The sequence below is a fragment of the Rutilus rutilus genome (genome assembly GCF_951802725.1).
Source record: "Rutilus rutilus genome assembly, chromosome: 5".
In the NCBI taxonomy this organism is placed as follows: domain Eukaryota; kingdom Metazoa; phylum Chordata; class Actinopteri; order Cypriniformes; family Leuciscidae; genus Rutilus; species Rutilus rutilus.
Window position 1 is genome coordinate 47,114,039 of NC_140213.1, and position 23,047 is coordinate 47,137,085.

General features: G+C 39.1%; 2 protein-coding genes across 2 annotated transcripts in view; both read left to right on the top strand.

Moving 5' to 3' along the window:
- LOC311291151 (NACHT, LRR and PYD domains-containing protein 4-like) overlaps positions 1-4,096 on the top strand; it is a gene marked incomplete at its 3' end in the record, with an annotated part of 96,574 nt that extends 92,478 nt beyond the window's left edge. The window contains exons 26-29 of the mRNA XM_084410024.1: positions 260-430; positions 1,340-1,510; positions 2,429-2,599; positions 4,078-4,096. Coding sequence (XP_084266150.1) covers positions 260-430; positions 1,340-1,510; positions 2,429-2,599; positions 4,078-4,096 — 532 coding nt within the window. The remainder of the gene's footprint in view (positions 1-259; positions 431-1,339; positions 1,511-2,428; positions 2,600-4,077) is intronic.
- Positions 4,097-18,620: 14,524 nt separating this feature from the next.
- The window catches only part of LOC311291152 (uncharacterized protein), a gene marked incomplete at its 5' end in the record, with an annotated part of 111,845 nt that continues 107,418 nt past the window's right edge, over positions 18,621-23,047 (top strand). Inside the window, 4 exons of the mRNA XM_084410025.1 lie at positions 18,621-18,697; positions 19,679-19,741; positions 19,989-20,162; positions 20,560-20,733. Coding sequence (XP_084266151.1) covers positions 18,621-18,697; positions 19,679-19,741; positions 19,989-20,162; positions 20,560-20,733 — 488 coding nt within the window. The remainder of the gene's footprint in view (positions 18,698-19,678; positions 19,742-19,988; positions 20,163-20,559; positions 20,734-23,047) is intronic.

The window sequence follows — 23,047 nt, forward strand, 5'->3', positions numbered from 1 at the left end:
CTGAGAGAGCTGAATCTGAGTGATCGTGAACTAGGAGAGACACGAGTGAATCAGATCGCTGCTCTACTGCAGGATAAACACTGTAAACTCAACACACTGGAGTGAGTGGAACTTTTTTAACACTTTTTTTGGACATTTAAATGATCTTAAATCGGGTGAACCCTACAGAACTCACAAGCACTAATCTTCAGTGATCACTAAATGTTGGCATCAAGTATTTTGTGTTTGTAATTTCTCCCTCTTCTGTTCATCATTTTAGGCTGCGTAAGTGTGGTCTAACAGAGGAAAGCTGTTCAGCTCTCGCTACAGTCCTGAGATCAAACTCCAGTCTGAAAGAGCTTGACATCAGCAACAATAATCTGCAGGATTCAGGAGTGACGAAACTCCAGAACGGATTAGAAAATACAAACTGCACACTGGAGAAACTCAGGTGAGTTCAATGAACCATTATTTTATTTTACTAATCACATTTTAAATTTTTTAAATTTAAAATATTACTGTTGTAAATAAAAGGAAAGGAAAATACATGCTTCTGTCAGATGTGATTTCTTTATTTATTGATTCTCTGATTAAAATAAAATAAAATAAAGTTCATTTGACCGTTTTTCATGTAAATAATTTTTCGTGTATTTCTTTTGAGTGGTAATAAATGTCTTTTCTCTAGACTTTCAGACTGCAGTATCACAGAAGAAGGTTATAAAGCTCTGGCTTCAGCTCTGAGATCAAACCCTTCACACCTGATAGAGCTGGATCTCAGAGGAAATGATCCTGGACAATCAGGAGTGAAGGAGCTCGATGATTTACTACAGGATCAGAAGTGTCAACTCAAGACACTGAGGTGAGTGCTATTAAAACAACACTCAATAGTCTTAATCCCGTTTTTGCCAAAAGAGAATTCAACTGTCAAAAACACATTTATAAATCAGATTTTGGAAAGATTAAAGGCCCTTTCACAAGATTATGAAAATACCCAAATGAAATGGCATGTAATGTACTTACTCTGTTTCCAGGTTTTTGGGTCGTATTGCGGATGAAGCCTGTCAGTATGTGAAAGGAATTGTGGGTAAAAACGTGTTACTCCTGAGAGAGCTGAATCTGAGTGATCGTGAACTAGGAGAGACACGAGTGAATCAGATCGCTGCTCTACTGCAGGATAAACACTGTAAACTCAACACACTGGAGTGAGTGGAACTTTTTTAACACTTTTTTTGGACATTTAAATGATCTTAAATCGGGTGAACCCTACAGAACTCACAAGCACTAATCTTCAGTGATCACTAAATGTTGGCATCAAGTATTTTGTGTTTGTAATTTCTCCCTCTTCTGTTCATCATTTTAGGCTGCGTAAGTGTGGTCTAACAGAGGAAAGCTGTTCAGCTCTCGCTACAGTCCTGAGATCAAACTCCAGTCTGAAAGAGCTTGACATCAGCAACAATAATCTGCAGGATTCAGGAGTGACGAAACTCCAGAACGGATTAGAAAATACAAACTGCACACTGGAGAAACTCAGGTGAGTTCAATGAACCATTATTTTATTTTACTAATCACATTTTTAATTTTTTAAATTTAAAATATTACTGTTTTAAATAAAAGGAAAGGAAAATACATGCTTCTGTCAGATGTGATTTCTTTATTTATTTATTTATTGATTCTCTGATTAAAATAAAATAAAATAAAGTTCATTTGACCATTTTTCATGTAAATAATTTTTCGTGTATTACTTTTGAGTGATAATAAATGTCTTTTCTCTAGACTCTCAGACTGCAGTATCACAGAAGAAGGTTATAAAGCTCTGGCTTCAGCTCTGAGATCAAACCCTTCACACCTGATAGAGCTGGATCTCAGAGGAAATTATCCTGGACAATCAGGAGTGAAGGAGCTCGATGATTTACTACAGGATCAGAAGTATCAACTCAAGACACTGAGGTGAGTGCTATTAAAACAACACTCAATAGTCTTAATCCCGTTTTTGCCAAAAGAGAATTCAACTGTCAAAAACACATTTATAAATTAGATTTTGGAAAGACTAAAGGCCCTTTCACAAGATTATAAAAAATACCCAAATGAAATGGCATGTAATGTACTTACTCTGTTTCCAGGTTTTTGGGTCATATTGCGGATGAAGCCTGTCAGTATGTGAAAGGAATTGTGGGTAAAAACATGTTACTCCTGAGAGAGCTGAATCTGAGTGAACATGAACTAGGAGACACACGAGTGAATCAGATCGCTGCTCTACTGCAGGATAAACACTGTAAACTCAACACACTGGAGTGAGTGGAACTTTTCTAACATTTTTATTGGACATTTAAATGATCTTAAATCGGGTGAACCCTACAGAACTCACAAGCACTAATCTTCAGTGATCACTAAATGTTGGCATCAAGTACTTTGTGTTTGTAAATTCTCCCTCTTCTGTTCATCATTTTAGGCTGCGTAAGTGTGGTCTAACAGAGGAAAGCTGTTCAGCTCTCGCTACAGTCCTGAGATCAAACTCCAGTCTGAAAGAGCTTGACATCAGCAACAATAATCTGCAGGATTCAGGAGTGACGAAACTCCAGAACGGATTAGAAAATACAAACTGCACACTGGAGAAACTCAGGTGAGTTCAATGAACCATTATTTTATTTTACCAGGGCTCCAGACTAACTTTTTTCACCTCCGTCCTGGAACCGTCCTGAAAAACTATTTGAACCGTCCTAAAGTGAATGTCAACCGTCCCAAAATAAGCATGTTGTTTCTGTACTTTGTTATTATCATCTATAGTTGTTAGCTGTTAGTCACATAATAAAAACACCATTAAAATGTTTATGATATTTATTATTATATTTATTTAGCTCCATTCAAAGTAGTGATCTGTAAACAGGTAAAAAACATATTTAATAAAAAATAACAGGAGTTAAATGCTTTTTTGTATTCATGCAGAAAGAATATTTTTTTCCCCCTTTTTCTTTTTTTACATATACGAAAATTAAGAGAAAAATACATTCAACTCAAAACGTTTTTGAGTTGGTTGGATTAAAAAATAACAAATAAATACTGGTGACTACATATCTCAAAAATATCATCATTCTTTATTCTTTCAAGCAACAGACATATTTATTTGTATGAATTAAATATAATGAATCCTTATTAAAGCTATTAGCGAGCAGTGAATGCTTTTCTCTTTTTCTTTTGTTGCTTGATCAATATTAAGGACACAGACCGCATTAGGTTTATTACCCACTGTCGCTTTAAGACATCGGATCATGTCCAATGACATGCGGATCCAATTTAACTAATGCACATCCGATACACTCAAAACTGTTTAAGACATAACCAACATAGTTTACGTGAATACTCTCCAAAACGGACATTTCGACATAATGTTGTGTGTATTTGTCCATTCAGACACGAAAGAGAGCTCAATTCAGTACTCGCGCGCTGTATAGCTGTTTATGTGGATGGCTGCACGCTTCGGGTCGGGTGTGTGCACACAGAAAACCGTACTGAATACAGCTCTTTTTTTTCGTCATCACTCTTATTCAGATCTATATGTCTGCTCTACTCATTCTCCCAGACGTTTACATTTTTTAACGTTTTATGAGACATGCAGCGCATGTCAACCCGTGTGCCGCTGGGTAGATCAGCACGTTACAGTTCAAATGTGCGCATCTACCACAAACGCAGGACATCAGTTCTGACTGGATCGCTTCCCTAATCGTCACTATCTAACATTTTTGTCTAGTTTTTATTCGTTGACGAAAATGTCAATAGATTTTCGTCATAGTTTTTGTCATTCAAAACTAGTTTTTATTTAGTTATCGTCTCGTTTTCGTCTGTGAAAATAAGCCATGTGATAGATGTACCGCGAAACAAGTCTCCGGGTGAGTAGTCGGCCAGTGATAGTAACTATAGTAACAGCATGAGAAGACGCGCTCCGTTGTAGTCGGCGCTTGGTCAGTTAATTTTGGCATTTTCTAAGCAAGTTACCCTAATAGGCTAGTAATAAATGAACACACATACAAAAATGTCTTTCGTCCTGTAGGCGTCCTGGAGAATATTTCTGTTCGTCCTAAACACATTTTCTATCGTCCCCAGGACGATAGGACGCCGTTAGTCTCGAGCCCTGTTTTACTAATCACATTTTTAATTTTTCAAATTTAAAATATTACTGTTGTAAATAAAAGGAAAGGAAAATACATGCTTCTGTCAGATGTGATTTTTTTTTTTTTTATTGATTCTCTGATTAGAATAAAAGAAAATAATTAAAGTGCATTTGACCGTTTTTCATGCAAATAATTTTTCGTGTATTTTTTTGGAGTGGTAATAAATGTCTTTTCACTAGAGTTTCAGACTGCAGTATCACAGAAGAAGGTTATAAAGCTCTGGCTTCAGCTCTGAGATCAAACCCTTCACACCTGATAGAGCTGGATCTCACAGGAAATGATCCTGGACAATCAGGAGTGAAGGAGCTCGATGATTTACTACAGGATCAGAACTGTCAACTCAAGACACTGAGGTGAAACGTGATGAAATAATACAACAAAAATGATAAGCAGACAAATTATTTACAGAATTATTCATTAACCCTCTAGGGTTGACAATCGCGCCAGCACGTTTTGCTGGATTTTCTTCACATAGCAGCAAAATAGACTTAAAATACTCATTTATGGTCATACTGATAAAAGAAATATAGAAAAATTAACTGTAAAAGGTCTACTTTTGTATTTGTCCACTTACAATCCAAACAAAACTTTTGTGCTTTTGTAAAATAAAGAAAATAAATGGTGTGCTTTCTGCCTCTCCATATCCATGACCTTTTTTTCTGGAGCACATCTGGTGTCTACTTTTAAATAATATAATTCAAAACGAAAACAAATATTCTCAGTTTATGTAATCTTTATGAAAAGAGATAGTCAGTCATTCTCATGGCAGTTCATTATCTGTTAATGTGAAAATGCCTACGGGGGGAGCGTGCTATTTAAATGCAAATGATCTGAGGCGATCCATACAAACCTATCAACGTCCACATCAACTCGATAAAACACACCAAGTTTAATCAGATTCATGTACTTTACGTCATCTTGAGATGCTGTGAGGAATAATAATAGTGTAATAATAATCCGGGAAAAATGTACCTCAGAAGAAGAGCTGGTTTCAGTTTCGTTTAGAGGATCCAGCTGAGGATTTTGAGTAGTAAGTTCCTTAAATTCTTTATTCTAATTGTGATATGGAATAATATCTGTAAATCACAAAAATGCTTAAAACATATTTAAAGTTTAAATATGAATCCTCTATTTTGCGTGTGAATCTGTGTGAATGAATGGCACAGATGCGCACTTTTGTTTACTTCACGCAATTACATTAGTAAACATGCTATTTTTACATGAACACATCGACTAGTTTAGCTTTTCCCAAACAAATGTTTGGAAATATAAACAAAAGTTTAATATGTCAATATAAGTCTTCTCATTAAATTATTTATTTTTGTGTTTTATTAGTGACAAATTTGGGGAGAGGAAACATATTCCAAAACTTTCTGAAAATACAGAATGAGAATAACTGCACAATTACTAGAAATGTGTTTCCAAATCTAACTTTGTTCTGTAATTCTGTAGAATGGCCCATTATAGCCGATATGTCAGGCCGCAATGTTGTGGTGGCGACAATTTCTGGGAATTTCAGTTGCTTCCCCAGGTCAACTTTCAACTCCCAGTCTCGTGCTGTTGCTAGCAGGCCAGATGAGGCCTCCCTGTCAGCTAGTGGTGGCTTCTCTCCAGCCCGGACAAAAGCAATGGTGTTCTTCACTGGACGAAGGCGCTTGCAGTGGCCAATTCCGCAGCTGATGGTGTTCGCTATGACCTTCAGGACTTGGTCATGGCGCCACCGGTAGCGGCCCTCGCCCAGGGCCTTCGAGCAGCAGCTGAGGATGTGCTCCAGGGTCCCCCTCTTCAGGCAGAGGTTGCAGACTGGTGACTCCACCAATCCCCAGCTGAACAGGTTGGATGGGCTTGGTAGTACATCGTAGACCGCCTGGATCAGGAACCGTATTCGCTGAGGGTCTGCTTTCCACAGCTCTGCCCATGAGACTCTGCGGTCCACTGCATGGTCCCATTTTGTCCAGGCTCCCTGCTGCCGCATTCCAACCATCCTGCTGGCCCGCTCCTCCTCTACTTCTGCCCGCACCTCTTGCTGCACCAGTGATCTCCTGTCCTTCCCCTTATTCTAAATAAAGTACTATATATATATATATATATACACTCACCTAAGGGATTATTAGGAACACCATACTAATACTGTGTTTGACCCCCTTTCGCCTTCAGAACTGCCTTAATTCTATGTGGCATTGATTCAACAAGGTGCTGAAAGCATTCTTTAGAAATGTTGGCCCATATTGATAGGATAGCATCTTGCAGTTGATGGAGATTTGTAGGATGCACATCCAGGGCACGAAGCTCCCGTTCCACCACATCCCAAAGATGCTCTATTGGGTTGAGATCTGGTGACTGTGGGGGCCATTTTAGTACAGTGAACTCATTGTCATGTTCAAGAAACCAATTTGAAATGATTCGAGCTTTGTGACAAGGTGCATTATCCTGCTGGAAGTAGCCATCAGAGGATGGGTACATGGTGGTCATAAAGGGATGGCAATGGTCAAAAACAATGCTCAGGTAGGCCGTGGCATTTAAACGATGCCCAATTGGCACTAAGGGGCATAAAGTGTGCCAAGAAAACATCCCCCACACCATTACACCACCACCACCAGCAGCCTGCACAGTGGTAACAAGGCATGATGGATCCATGTTCTCATTCTGTTTACGCCAAATTCTGACTCTACCATCTGAATGTCTCAACAGAAATCGAGACTCATCAGACCAGGCAACATTTTTCCAGTCTTCAACTGTCCAATTTTAGTGAGCTCGTGCAAATTGTAGCCTCTTTTTCCTATTTGTAGTGGAGATGAGTGGTACCCGGTGGGGTCTTCTGCTGTTGTAGCCCATCCGCCTCAAGGTTGTGCTTGTTGTGGCTTCACAAATGCTTTGCTGCATACCTCGGTTGTAACGAGTGGTTATTTCAGTCAAAGTTGCTCTTTCATTTCATTTCATTTTATTAAGGATAACCCCTTGAGATGGAACATCTCATTTTCGAGGGGGTCCTCAAAATAACATCAAACAATTACACACAATTACAAACTCACACATAAAGCTCTTCGACACATTCAACCAACCAGTCCCTCCTCTATCCAAAACATATTCATATAAACAATATGAAATAATTTCAGAATATTACAGGAGAAAAAAAAAAAAATAAAAATAAAACATACACAAGTCATATAGAGAAACATTTGCATTGTTCACAGGATTGTAAATAAGTTAACAGGGCTGACTTAAAGAGTGAAAAGGAAGAGATGGACCTTAAGGAACAAGGTAAGCTGTTCCAATCAGAGGGAGCTTTGAATTTGAAAGCACGTCTTCCAATTTCTTTTGAAATATTTGGGACAGAAAAAAATAGATGATCAAGGTGTCTCAGGCCATAAGTTGATCTATATGGGACTAAATATTGCTTCAAATAAAGAGGATAATTAAAAAAGATACATTTATAAACAAACTGAAACCAATGTAACTGTCGTCTGGCCTTAGGTGATAAAAGATTCAATTGTTGATACATATAACAATGATGGGTTAGGAACGGACATCTCAACACAAATCGACAGAGACTGTTATAAACAACTTCTATCAGCTTGAATCAGTTGGCCCATTCTCCTCTGACCTCTAGCATCAACAAGGCATTTTCGCCCACAGGACTGGCACATACTGGATGTTTTTCCCTTTTCACACCATTCTTTGTAAACCCTAGAAATGGTTGTGCGTGAAAATCCCAGTAACTGAGCAGATTGTGAAATACTCAGACCGGCCCGTCTGGCACCAACAACCATGCCACGCTCAAAATTACTTAAATCACCTTTCTTTCCCATTCTGACATTCAGTTTGGAGTTCAGGAGATTGTCTTGACCAGGACCACACCCCTAAATGCATTGAAGCAACTGCCATCTGATTGGTTGATTAGATAATTGCATTAATGAGAAATTGAACAGGTGTTCCTAATAATCCTTTAGGTGAGTGTATATATATTAGTGCTGTCAAATGATTAAAATACTTAATCGCGATTAATCGCATTAATGTCATAGTTAACTCGCAGTTAATCGCAATTAATCGCACTGTTGTACATTTATCATCTTAGCAACTAAGAATAATGAAGCGAGACGTTGCTTCGATTTAGACGTTTAATGAAAAAAAAAAACAAGAGTAAATACAGCGTGTGCTTGTTTAGCAAATCATCAACAAAGATGACTGTTGCCAAAAATTCCCAGAACCATCAACAAAACTTCACGTGACTTTTACCATTGCTCAATGCATCTTGGGAAATGAAGTCAATTCACAAATCATAATGACACATAGTTCGTTTTTAACCACATATGAACTGTTAATCTTAGTTTTGTGTATTAACTGTCGGTATTAATGTTAACTTATTCATTTTAACTTATTAATCTTAACTTTCGTAACCATTCTTTTAGTCTTCTAACAAATAAATTCTCAACATCCTCCCCCCATAAACTACAGTTTATATAATTTCCAAAGGATACAAAAGCTGGATGGGTCTCCGCAGTACAGTCCCTGAACTTGTGCGAACTACACATGACCTCACACGGCCATCGCGACCTGGAAACAGTTCCTCAATTTTTCCTAGCCTCCAGCTCTGTCTTGGGGTTTTATCTTCTCCGATGAGTGCAACATCTCCGACCTTCAGCAGAGAAGGCTGTGGGGTGTCGCAGCGATGAGCCGACTTCAAACCCAGCCAATATTCTCTCCGCCATCGGTTCCAGATGTTGGTCATAAGTCTTTGTCTGTAGCGCCACCTCCTGTTTATCTCCTCCTTGTTCGCTGTTGGATGGTTAGTCTCAGCTGGACATAGCTTAGGAGGCAAGCAGGTCAATCTCTGACCAACCAAGAAGGTGAGCAGGTGTTAGTGGCTCTGGCTCATCCACATCATTGTGCACATAATTGAGCGGCCTCGAGTTATATTATGGCTTCAGCTTCAGTCAGAATGGTGCACATTTCTTCAAAGTTGAGTTTAGCTCTGCCAAGCACTTTTCTGAGAATAATTTTGACTGACCTTATCAACCGCTCCCAGAATCCGCCCCACCAGGCTGCTCTTTCAGCTATGAACCGCCAGGTGATGCCCTTCTCTGAGAAGAACTCCCGTAGCTGAGGATCTTTAATGCCTTTCCAGAGCTCCTTCAAATCTTGATCAGCTCTCTTGAACGTCTTGGCGTTATCTGAATAGATCACCTTGCATAATCCTCTTCTTGAGATGAATCTTTTCAACACTAGCAGGAAGTTCTCTGTAGACATATGAGACCAGCTCTAAGTGCACTGCTCTGGTTACAGCACAAGTGAACAGTGCTATATACGCTTTTGTCATAACGTTCTGTGTCTTCACATAGAGTGGCCCTGCGAAGTCCACACCAGTGGTCTCAAATGGCGGTGACTCTGTTATTCTGTCTCTTGGCAGTGGCGCGGTAGTCTGCTGTCCAGCCTTTGCATTAAATTTCTTGCAGAGTACACATCTGGACACAACCTTCTTCACTACCTGTCGTGCCCTCAAAATCCAATATTTCTCTCTTGTCTGCACTAAAGTGTCTCTTACACCCGCATGCATTATCTTCTCATGTTCATACTGCACCAACATTTCTGTGTATCGGTGGTTGTTGGGCAAAATCCATGGGTGCTTTTCTCTCTAAGAGAGATCAGAATGCTGGAGGCTACCTCCCACACTGAGCAGCTCATCTTCATCCAGAAATGGTTTTAGCTCTCGGATTCTGGAGTCAGTGTTGGGACATTTCCCTGCTTTCAGCAGATCAATTTCAGAGCTGAAACTCTGGTTCTGAATCACCCTTATTGAGTGTTTTCCTGCTTCATTCAGCTCTTCTGCCGTCAGTTCACCACTGATTTTTATGCTTGAGCGGGTGTTGGTGATAAACCTCTTTATCCAGGCTGTTACCCGGAGCACTGTTTTTAGTTTGCTGTACTTCTCCAGACATAAAATAGGACTAAAGAAGTCTTGGTCTTGCTTAACAAGCTGTACAGCAATCTGGTATTTGGATCTGAGTCCCGACTTTACCTCATCTTCCTGGACATCTTCCTGAGTGCTCTCTGACTGATCAGATGACATCAGAACACAAGGACCATTCCACCACAATGTGCTCTGCTTCAGGTCCTGCACATTTAGGCCTCTGGTGGGGAGGTCAGCTGGATTCATTTTCCCTTTGCAGTGACACCATGACTGTGGGTCAGTTAGAGACTGGATTTCTGTGACTCTATTTGCTACAAACTGTTTTTACTTATGAGCAGAACCACAAATCCAATGCAGCACTATCATTGAGTCTTTCCATAGTCTGAGTTGTGTTTTGTTTAGCTGCAGTGCTTTCATGAGGGTGTTCCCCAGCCTGGCTGCTATTACAGCACCCATTAGCTCCAGGCGTGGCAGTGTCATCCTTTTGAGTGGAGCCACTCTGGACTTGGATGCAACCAGGCTTATGGTCACTTCTCCTTCCTTTGTTTCTCCTTGAAGATAAGCAACTGCACTATAAGCCCTGTCACTCGAGTCACAGAACACATGTAGCTTTAACTCTTGACCGTCCTGCTGTGGCATGTGTGTTTGGTACCATCGTGGAATTGAGACCTGATGCAGTTGAGGGAGCTCTGAACACCACTGTTGCCATCAGGTGGCAGTTCCTCGTCCGACTTGAGCCCTCTCTCCCACATCTCTTGGAACAAGCACTTAATCCTGATGGTGAAGGGAGTCAGGAATCCTAGAGGGTCAAAAATGCGAGCAGAAGACTGCAGAACACTTCGTTTTGTGTTTTCTCTTTCTTTCAGAATATCAAGCAGCCCCCTGAGGTCGAACACAAAATCATCTTTGGCCAGTCTCCATACCATACCCAGCATCTTCAGCAGAGACCCGTGTGATTCTGGTTGCACAGCAAAATCCATCAAGCTCTTCTGCCATTTTTCTTTGAGCTCAGGAGAGTTTGTCATCCATTTACATAGCTCCATGCCTGCAGCAGACATAATGTTCCTGGCTGTTGTTGTCACTGTATGTGCCTCTGTCACCTCACTTGCACTTGAAATAAAATCATCGACATAGAGTGAGGAGCTGAGGACTTCTACCACTTGTGGGTGTTCTAGCTCATACTGTCTTAAATGCTTCCTAATGGTGGCTGCGAGTAAGAATGGGCTTGATGAAGCTCCAAACACCACTCTCGTCATTCTCAGCATGTGAAGCGTCACCTCCTTCTCCTCTGTTGGTGGTCCTATGAACCACAGAAATCTTACAGCATCCCAATCTCTTTCTGAGAGTGAAATCTGCAAAAATGCTTTCTTGATATCTGCCATATATGCGATTTCATGCAGTCTGAATTTGATCAAAATACTCATCAGATCTGGATTCAGATTGGGACCTGTTAAGAGACAGTCATTTAGTGAGGGACTTCTATCTTCGTGGGATGACGCATCAAACACAACCCGCAGTTTCGTTGTTGCCTTATCCTCTCTCAATACAGCGTGATGAGGTAGGTAATATGTCTGACTGCCTTGTGGTGATGCATGCTCCCTTGGCACATCCTCAGCCATTCCTTGTTTTAAGTAGTCCTCCACAACTTCATTGTATCTGCTGTAGAGTGTGACATCCTTGCTTAGTTTCCTTTTCAAACTCTCAAGTCTCTTTTTAGCGATGCGGTAATTGTTAACTTATTCATTTTAACTTATTAATCTTAACTTTCGTAACTATTCTTTTAAATAGTCTTCTAACAAATAAATTCTCAACACGCACATTTTTATCTATTCTAAATGTCCCTTGATTTCTTTTTGTTAAGGGGGTCGCACACCGGACAAGAAGCGTGGCGCGTCGCGTCTAAAACAACTCGAGTTATCGCACACCGGACGTGCACTTTCTCAGTTTATGGCCAGCAATATTGTTATGTTTAAGGACATCATGGAATTAAGATAATGTCTGTGTTATGATTGTACTGTACAATTAAATACAATCGTTGCTAAGTCTGCAGTCTGAACACTTTACCTCAGACTGTCCATTTACTGAATGAATTGAGAATATCTCCTGAAAATCCGATAACATCAGCAGTTTTCATCCACGCAGCTGATTTCTGTAAATTAATTTAAAACTAAATGTATATTGCAGCACAGGGTGAAGTCAGTATATACATTAATGGCGACAAATACATGTTAATTTAATATAAAACTATGTAAATGGCGCTCTGTGGCGCGGCAGGATTTTGAACAAGGTCCTGAGCCGTAGCTGGGCGCCGCCGGTGTGTGTACACGCATAGAGAATAATGTGTTTGAATTTTAAAGACGTGGCGCTGCGCTTCTCGTCTGGTGTGCGACCCCCTTTAGCCTACTACTCTTTGGCTGGCTCGCAAACCCAAACAAGTGTGTGCTATATATATATATATGCAGATGTGGCCTTTAAAAATGCACGTCTCAGAGAGAAGAATACTGCGAGCACTTCCGAAATTCTGCGGGATCCAACAGAAGGGGGATTAGGTGTTGGACGCAAGAAATACTAAAACCTGTAGATGGCAGTCGTGTTTCATGTAGGCCATACTGACGACAATACTGTATTTGTGCTCGACTTCATGCTGAGCATACTGTATGATATTGAAGTAACATGACAGGGATTCTCGGTGCTTTGGCAGTACTTTGATGTCATACACATGCACGCTTTTTGGCAAACGTTTGGTTGGCGAAGTTTTCTTTTGCCAGTTACATAAACAGTCACATTCTTCATAAATGGCCGACTCAAACGCGCATCATTTGTCTTATTTTTTTTCTGTGTACTTACAGTAGAAGAGACGTGATGTATGATAACTAAGTCTTATAACACAATAATTCGCGAAGACCTTTGAAGAGACCGAGAGCATTTGTGCAATATCATTAACTAGTTTATCTAATTTTACATTTAGTTCCTTTTTGCATCTGAACGTTTTTAATAGCTTTAACGTGGTTGTAATGCGCTTTTCTGCATTACTGTACAGTACTTTTAATATTATCATGTTTCCCTTTACATGGTATGCATAGGCGTCGATTTTGGGTTGGGACGGTGGGTACGCGCACCCACCAGATTTCGTCATGAGTAAATTTGTACCCACCACTTTTAACTTCCGTCCATATTAATTTGACTTTTGGTTTGATTTTTTTTTACCGTTTTCAGTGGTTATGAGGAGCAATATGAGAGAGAAATTTGGTAATCTTTGTCTGACCCAACAAAAAAACATTATAATATTCATTTTATTTTATTTTTCGTGTTCGCATTTATGAGGGAAAAAACAACGTGTCAGTTCTCGGTTAGGGACGTGAGCGCTCTGAAAGCGGCACTAAAAGACTGCTTTAAAACTTTCACAGAGACCTCAAACAGAACAGCTGCCTTTCTTTAAATTGAATTTCGTTTTGTATTAATTATATCTTAATTTTAATCAATGTTTCATGAACCAATTGCCTGGATTTAAGAAGTAAATATAGCAGAATCACGACATGGTGGCGCCGGCGAGTGAACTGGAGTTCGTCTCATAAATGAACCGAAACTCAGCGTATAATGCACATTCACAGCGTATTTAGACATATTCTAACCACAGAAATCGACCCCTATGCTAGTACAATATCTTTGCTTCTGACAAGTTTCTGTAATAAATCCGTAAATCAATCACAAAACGTGTTGATGTGTTGGCGAATAAAATTTTAAATTGTCAATTTAAAAAAAGCAGAAACGTGTATAAAACCCGCTTCAATTACAGTTACCAATATCTGAACTGTGCTCTTTTGCATACTTCTAATTTTCTCATGCACTTTGTCTTGTATTTCTGCAATAGATTCATTGATCTGGCCATAATTGTGACCAGACTAACGTAATTTCTCTGTCATTTCTCTGTCTTTTTATCTCTTTAAAATATTGCTACTTTTAGAAAAAATTAAATAATTATGAATCAAATTATTACGAACAAACAATGAAACTGTGTCAAAATTCGACAACACAAAGAATTATCAAAAGGCGATATAACGCACATCTCTGGTTAAATTAATTATATAGAAAACAGGGAACATTTTGTAAAAGCAAAACTGAACAAAAATGCGTAATTAAAATAATTGTAGGCCTATTATGTTTTACCAAATATTTAATACCACTTCCCCATAATGATGTAATAAATTTTTAAAACAACATCTGTCAAACTGTCAATCAGATACCTCTTATCTGGTCATTTTTATTTTATTTTAGAAGTCATAACTGTTGATCACCCTTTATATGGATTTTGTGAATATGAATATTTAAAAGATTTACAAACTGTCGGCAAGACCTCAAGCCAACCCCGGACATTCTGAGACTAACGTGGAAAAATCGTTATGCTTAATGCATTAAGACAGTTCAATTAAAATATTTATTTATAATGTAATGGCATCAGATGCGCCCAAAATATAAATGCAACGCGTTGTGCTGCAACATTACCTCACAAGAACAAGAACACAAGAAAAATCTGCGCGAATTAAGAATCTGGGTAAGTCGCATTATTTAAGCCTTTCATTATGTTAGGATGATTTAGTGTATAAAATAAAAAAAATACAGCTGTATTAAGATACTGTATTAAGTTGTCTGTATTAAGACAACTTTGATGAACCTTTTGGATTTACAAATATTTTCAAATGTCTGTATAATACAGTACTGTAAATATTTGTGTCTATTACTATTTATAATTTATATTTTATCGTGGATGTTTTCTCACAATCATGACGTAATGTGAAGTAAAATAAAAAATCTAATGTAAAGTTGTTTTTTATGCGCCACCTGGTGGAAATTCTGTGAAGCGAAAAACATTGAGGGAATATTTAAGTAGGCCCCCCTGAAAGCACTTGCAGAATTCTGCGAGACTATGCGAGACGAATTGCCGAATGCCACGGGATAAAACGCGCGTTTTTAAAGGCCACATCTGTATATTTATACAGTATATAATTTTTTCCTCACATTCTTTAGTTCCCTATACATACTCTTGACATACCTGACTGAAAGGCTCATTATGCAGGTCATTGTCTTCTCAGGTGTGAATCAGAGCATTATTCATGATCATTCACGCCCCCACACATATTGCCTTTCCAAACAAGAAATTTCCTGCAAAATTTAAATCAATGTATTACAAAAAAATACAAACATGTTGTTGCTCACATATTATGGTAGCCCTGTTTGTGCTAAATAGAGTGTAATAACACTTTTGCCATTAATATATTTATAAGCAACTGAAAAAAGCACAAATGTCAGGGCATATCAAAACATCTCACGGGCCCCAAAAACAGGTTGAGCCCCCAAGGGTTAATCCAATCCATTGCAAAGTAAATTGAACATAATACATTTAACACTGTTTTCAATTGCAATCAGATGCTTTTTTAAATAAAGGTTTAGTCAAGAATTTTATTGAATCCTGCTTTATCTTCCCTTCTCCAGGTTTTTAAATTCTGCTGCAGAGGAAGCCTGTCAGTTTGTGAACGGAGTTCTGGGTGAAAATCTGTTACTCCTGAGAGAACTGAATCTGAGTGAATGTAAACTAGGACCCTCAGGATTGAAGAAACTTGCTGCTGTACTTCAGGATAAACACTGTAAACTCAACACACTGATGTAAGTTTTATCATAGCAATATATTTTTTTTATTATAAGTGTGAACTTGCTCCTTAGCGTATTATGTATATTTTGCAATGTCATCATCACCATAACCAGTAGTTGTCAACTCTTCAAATGTGTAAATAAAACTTCTAACTATGTTTCTCTTTATTTAGTCTGAATAACAGCAAAATCACAGATGAAGACTGTCGTGTTCTGACTGAAGCTTTAAATTTAAACCCGTCAAATCTGACAGAGCTGAATCTGAGTGTGACTGAACTGAGAGACTCAGGAATGAAGATCTTCTCTGTGCTGTTCAAGAATGAACAGTGTCAACTGAAAAAGCTGAAGTAAGTAATTTTTAAAAATCTGTTATAATGCAAATCTCATATTCGTGGATAAAATTATGCATATATACACCATTTTTATTTTTTGCTTTGTTCTGTCTTCTAAAGGTTTAACTGCATCAGTATTACAGTAGAAGGTTGTTCTGTTTGGGCGTCAGCGTTTAATTCAAACCCTTCAAACCTGAAAGAGCTGGAACTGAGTGAGAATAAACTAGGAAACTCTGGAGTAACAGAAATCTCCACTCTACTGGGAAATTCACAGTGTACACTGCAGATACTCAGGTTTGAATTTAAACATGGGCAGAAATCTTATGTCAGTGTTGTCACTTACAGAAAAAAAAATATATATATATATAAAAAATTATTGTCAGACTTTTTAAGGCCTGAGAATTATGAATATGATAATCCTGAAAAAGAAATCTTGTTTTTATTGAATTAGTTAATTGTTTGACTTATAAGACTATTCAATTGCTTTTAGACTTTCAGACTGCAGTATCACAGAAGAAGGTTATAAAGCTCTGGCTTCAGCTCTGAGATCAAACCCTTCACACCTGATAGAGCTGGATCTCAGAGGAAATGATCCTGGACAATCAGGAGTGAAGGAGCTCGATGATTTACTACAGGATCAGAACTGTCAACTCAAGACACTGAGGTGAGACGTGATGAAAAAACAAACAAAACATAATGTACAGATTAGGGCTGCACCCTAGTAGTCAACAAGAAGAGGCTTAGTTGACCAAAATTGTATTAGTTGGTAAGTCGCAGAAGAAAAAAAACTCCAGAGGAAGTGTCAAGTCACGCAGTCCACGACAGATGGATCATTATTGGCTGGTCCTTGTGGTAATTACAGTTGGGCAGGAAATCTAAATGCTCGCCTATCATTCACCGACCTCAAATATGCCTCATCACATTTTTATCACATTAACTATTAGCAGCTTTATATTACAGCTCGCTCAAATGCTAACATAGAAAAATGTGTGATATTATTTGGTGCATATTCATATGTTTGTGCAGAGTGTTGAAGTTGAATAGCAGTGTGCTGCATGACAGTTAACATGGAGGTGCCGGTGCAATCACTTGCATTTAACTTAAGATACTCTGTTACTTTTGGTCATACAGGTAAGATTACTACATAATTAAAAACTGTATAGGGGCTTATTTTATTTGTGCACGCTCAATATAAAAACAAAACGTTGTGCTTTTATAAAATAATGAAAACAAACAGGATGCGCTGTCTGCCGTCTCAGTCCCTGTGAAGTGTGAACTTGAGCATGTCAAAAAATAGAATGAAACTCAGTGTACTTGCATCACAGACATAGGAAATATATTTATAGAAAGCTTGAAATGTCTATTTTGAAATTAACTAATTCAACTGCAAAAAATATTCTCAGATTATGTAATCAATTTGCATATAGGTTTGTCCACTACTGCAGAAGTGACGAGTCAGGTGAAAACACATATCAATGAATGATTAGGCTGTCTCCTTGCTGTTTTTCACGACACATTCATAATCATTACTTTTGCCAGTGGGTTTTGGCAAGTTTTATGTTTTTGTGTGGCTATATATTATTGTCATGGATCTATTGTTCAGGGATTTATTGACAAACCAGCAGACTAGACAAGATCACACTCACACAAACTACACTGCTCAAAAAAATTAAAGGAACACTTTGAAAACACATCAGATCTCAATGGGGAAAAATATCATGCTGGATATCTATACTAATATGAACTGGGTAATGTGTTATGAACGAAAGGATGCCACATCGTTTGATGGAAATGAAAATGATCAACCTACAGAGGATTGAATTCAAAGACACCCCGGAAATCTGAGTGAAAAAATGATGCAGCAGGCTTGTCAATTTTGCTGAAATTTCATTGCAGCAACTCAAAATGGTACTCAGTAGTTTGTATGGCCCCCACGTGCTTGTATGCATGCCTGACAACGTCGGGGCATGCTCCTAATGAGACGACGGATGGTGTCCTGGGGTATTTCCTCCCAGATCTGGACCAGCGCATCACTGAGCTCCTGGACAGTCTGAGGTGCAACCAGGTGATGTCAGATGGACCGAAACACAATGTCCCAGAGGTGTTCTATTGCAGTGGTTCCCAATTCCAGTCCTCGTGACCCACTGCTCTGCACATTTTGTATGTCTCCCTTATTTAACACACCTGAACCAGATCATCAGCTCATTAGGAGAGACTCCATGAACTGAACTGAGTGTGTCAGATAAGAGAGACCTACAAAATGTGCAGAGCAGTGGGTCACGAGGACTGGAATTGGGAACCACTGTTCTATTGGATGTAGGTCAGGTGAGCGTGGTGGCCCTTCAGTGGTATCATTCCTTCATCCTCCAGGAACTGCCTGCATGCTCTTGCCACATGAGGCCGGGCATTGTTGTGCACCAGGAGGAACCCAGGACCCACTGCACCAGCATAGGGTCTGACAATGGATCCAAGGATTTCATCCCGATACCTAATGGCAGTCAGGGTGCCATTGTCTAGCCTGCAGAGGTCTATGCGTCCCTCCATGGATATGCCTCCCCAGACCATCACTGACCCACCACCAAACCGGTCATGCTGAACGATGTTACAGGCAGCATAACATTCTCCACGGCTTCTCCAGACCCTTTCCTGTCTGTCACGTGCTCAGGGTGAACCTGCTCTCATTTGTGAAAACCACAGGGCACCAGTGGCGGACCTGCCAATTCTGGTGTTCAATGGGAAATGCCAATCGAGCTCCCTGGTGCTGGGCAGTGAGCACAGGGCCCACTAGAGGACGTAGGGCCCTCAGGCCACCCTCATGAAGTCTGTTTCTGATTGTTTGGTCAGAGACATTCACACCAGTGGCCTGCTGGAGGTCATTTTGTAGGGCTCTGGCAGTGCTCATCATGTTCCTCCTCGCACAAAGGAGCAGATACCGGTCCTGCTGATGGGTTAAGGACCTTCTACGGCCCTGTCCAGCTCTCCTAGAGTAGCTGTCTGTCTTCCTGGAATCTCCTCCATGCTCTTGAGACTGTGCTGGGAGACACAGCAAACCTTCTGGCAATGGCACGTATTGATGAGCCATCCTGAAGGAGCTGGACTGCCTGCGCAACCTCTGTAGGGTCCAGGTATCGCCTCATGCTACCAGTAGTGACACTGACCCTAGCCAAATGCAAAACTGGTGAAAAACAGTCCGAAAAGATGAGTAGGGAAAAAATGTCAGTGGCCTCCACCTGTAAAACCATTCCTGTTTTGGGGGTTGTCTCACTGTTGCCCATCTAGTGCACCTGCTGTTAATTTCATTAACACTAAAGCAGCTGAAACTGATTACCAACCCCCTCTGTTACTTAACTGACCAGATCAATATCCCAGGAGTTTAACTGACTTGATGCTATTCTCTGATTAAAAAGTGTTCCCTTTATTTTTTTGAGCAGTGTAGGACTAATCAATGACTAAACAAGAGAGTGAGGGAATTGGAAACAAGGAGGCAGGAACACAGGAGCAGGAGCACATGGTGAACACAAACAAAGACACTGTCATATTAAACAAAGACAAGACTGCCAGAACTGCCAGAGGAGAACCTCTGAATTTCATGAGATCAAGTTTAGTTTTGAACTGAATTAATTCCTGCTTAATCTTCCCTTCTGCAGGTTTTTGAGTCCTACTGCAGATAAAGCCTGCGAGTATGTGAGAGGAATTGTGGGTAAAAACCCGTTACTCCTGAGAGAACTGAATCTGAGTGGACGTAAACTAGGAGACACAGGAGTGAATCAGATCGCTGCTCTACTGCAGGATAAACACTGTAAACTCAACACACTGATGTGAGTATTTTATAGTTTACTGTCATTGCTGTTCTTTAAAGGGTTTGCAGAAAAAGAACCATTATTCTTTTTATTATTGTTGTTGTATTCTAGAAATAAACTAAAGAATGTTTCCTGTCTTTGTTTTCTTTCTCTTCAGGCTGAATAATAACAGCATTACAGCAGAAGGTTGTGCTGCTCTGACTTCAGCGTTTAATTCAAACCCTTCAAACCTGATAGAGCTGGATCTGAGTGAGAATAAACTAGGAAACTCAGGAATGAAGAAGATCTGTGTTCTGTTGGCAAATACACAATGTAGTCTGGAAAAGCTGAAGTGTGTAGTTATATCATTGAACATTTCTATATACATTTATAATGTTTGATTAGATAAAATGATGAAAATGAATGCTATAATTTGACTCTTCATCTCAGTTTTACTGTGACACCCTAATATCCTGCCTAACATCTCCTTTTGTGTATAACTGAAGAAATTCATTTTGAAACAATATGTGGTTGAATAAATCAATTATTTTGGACAGTTGATTCAATTAATAAATTTATTATCAAAGGTTTTGGTTAATGTATATATACTGTAGATCATTTTGGAGAAAAGCAAACAAGTTTAGCATACATTTTTGTTAGTTTGTCAGAATTATTTTATTTTTAATTAAGTACTTGTATGATAAACTATCTCTCAACAAAGAATACATAATATTGTTTTGTTTTTTCAGACTTTCAGACTGCAGTATCAGTGAAGAGGGTTATAAAGCTCTGGCTTCAGCTCTGAGATCAAACCCTTCACATCTGATAGAGCTGGATCTCAAAGGAAATGATCCTGGACAATCAGGAGTGAAGGAGCTCAGTGATTTACTACAGGATGTGCACTATAGATTGAAAACCATCAGGTGAAGAAATTGTATTTTAACTTTCTGCTACCATAATGCAATGCTACATCAGTAATCAGTTGAGAAGACATGTATTCTTTTGATTCATTGTTGAATTAATCACATCACAAAATATGGAAGATTATGATTGTCTGGAACATTGTATTACATTGTCTTAACAGAACACAAAGATGTAATTCTTATGGGTTTTTCTGAGAAGTACTTCCCGAATGAATTCCGAATTGACTTTGAACAGTTACTGTACAATCTGCATAATGACAACAATTTTTAAATGGGCTACATTTATTTTTTGTGTAGATTATTTCCGACAGCACTTCTCAAGCTAATGTTGCCATCTATCGGCTGCGTGTAGAACACACTTAGCAAATTCAGCTTTATGGTCCACCAATGACCGATGCAAGCTGTACACAGTTTTAATGTTTCCTTAAAGTGTTTGAACTGGAAGTTGTTGTGTGAACTTTAGTATGGTTAAAGTCAAGTCACCTTCATTTAGTCAAGTCAAGTCACTGGGAAACAGGAAAATAATGCAACAAATTTGTTTCCGGAAGAAAATAGTGTCACAGTCAAGCTTAAGTAAGCTCAGTGATGGTTCATTTTTGTTGAAAAAGAAAAGCAAAAAAAGTTATCAATTTAATTTATATATATATATATATATATATATATATATATATATATATATATATATACATATATATATATATATATATATATATATATATATATATATATATATATAGCCACAGCTCATCCTTCGGATGAGACGTTAAACCGAGGTCCTGACTCTCTGTGGTCATTAAAAATCCCAGGATGTCTTTCGAAAGAGTAGGGGTGTAACCCCGGCATCCTGGCCAAATTTGCCCAGTGGCCTCTGTCCATCATGGCCTCCTAATCATCCTCATATACTGATTGGCTTCATCACTGTCTCCTCTCCACCAGTAAGCTGGTGTGTGGTGGGCGTTCTGGCGCAATATGGCTGCCGTCGCATCATCCAAGTGGATGCTGCACATTGGTGGTGGTTGAGGAGATCCCCCCCTTCTATGTAAAAGCGCTTTGAGTGCTGAGAAAAGCGCTATATAAATGTAATGAATTATTAGCTACTCTGGATAAAACCATAATGTCATCGTCCAGCTCAGTTCAGGTCTGATATAATGGTGTCAATGCAGGCAGATCAATAATATATATTTTTTTTTTCCCAAATATCTTTATTGAATTTTTAAACATTTTCCAGACATACAACTGAAAAAATATACAAAGAAACATAAAAAGGAAAAGGTTGCTAGACATTAGTTTAATCCACTGGTTTATCTTTGGTCTTTCTGTGTCCTTCCAGTTCAGAGCGATTACATGTTTAGCCTGCAATAAGCAGAAACTAACAAGCTTCCTCTTTTTTGTAGTCCCTTTAAAACCATTAGGAAAAATGTGAAGTAAGCAGAGTTTACCGTCCATAGGCATGTTACATTCAATCAAACGGGAAACAAATGTAGTAACCTCCTTCCAAAAAAATCTGAAGTTCTGGACACTGCCACATACAATGAAGAAGAGTTCCCTTGTCTACACCACATTTTACACAGGACACATCAGGAATATTAGAATCAAAATGGTGAAGTTTTACAGGAGTAATATAGGTTCTAAATAACCATTTGTACTGCAGCAATCTAAACCTGGTATTAATAGTCTGCGTCTGTGGCAACAGGCAAGAATTGTTCCACTCATCATCTGAAATTTCTGTTTGTAAATCAGTTTTCCTTGCTTGTAAATAAGAAAGACTACTTTCTTTTGAGGAAAGTACTAAAATGTTGTAAAATTTGGAAAGCAGGCCTCTAATCTGATGATGGTTAACGGCTATGTTCTCTATAGTGGAGAGTGGGGGTTATCAATAATATTTTTGAATAATAAATGAAATGTCCCCAACTAAGCAAGCCAAAAACCAATGGCGCCAAAGGCGAAAAAGGCGACAGTGTCAAGGAACCAAAACTCCATCAGGTGACAGAATGGAGGAAAAAAAACTCCTCTGGCCAACAAACGAACAGTTTATGATAACGATTCAGGCAGCATTACAAGTCAGAAGTCAGATTGGAACATTCAAAATATTATCCAGTTCCATCTGGTTGAAGATCGGAGTGATCTTGCACGTATGGAGACGAGTTTGTTGAAGATCAGTGCCAATGGCTGGCGTGTCGATGAGGCCTTCACAGGGGACAATCAAGTTGACAACCTCTGCTGACACTTGCGTTGTGGTCGTGTCTAGGCGCAGGTCCACCATCTAAATTGGATACAGCCTGGGTCCGGCTGATTATAGTTAACATTAGCATAG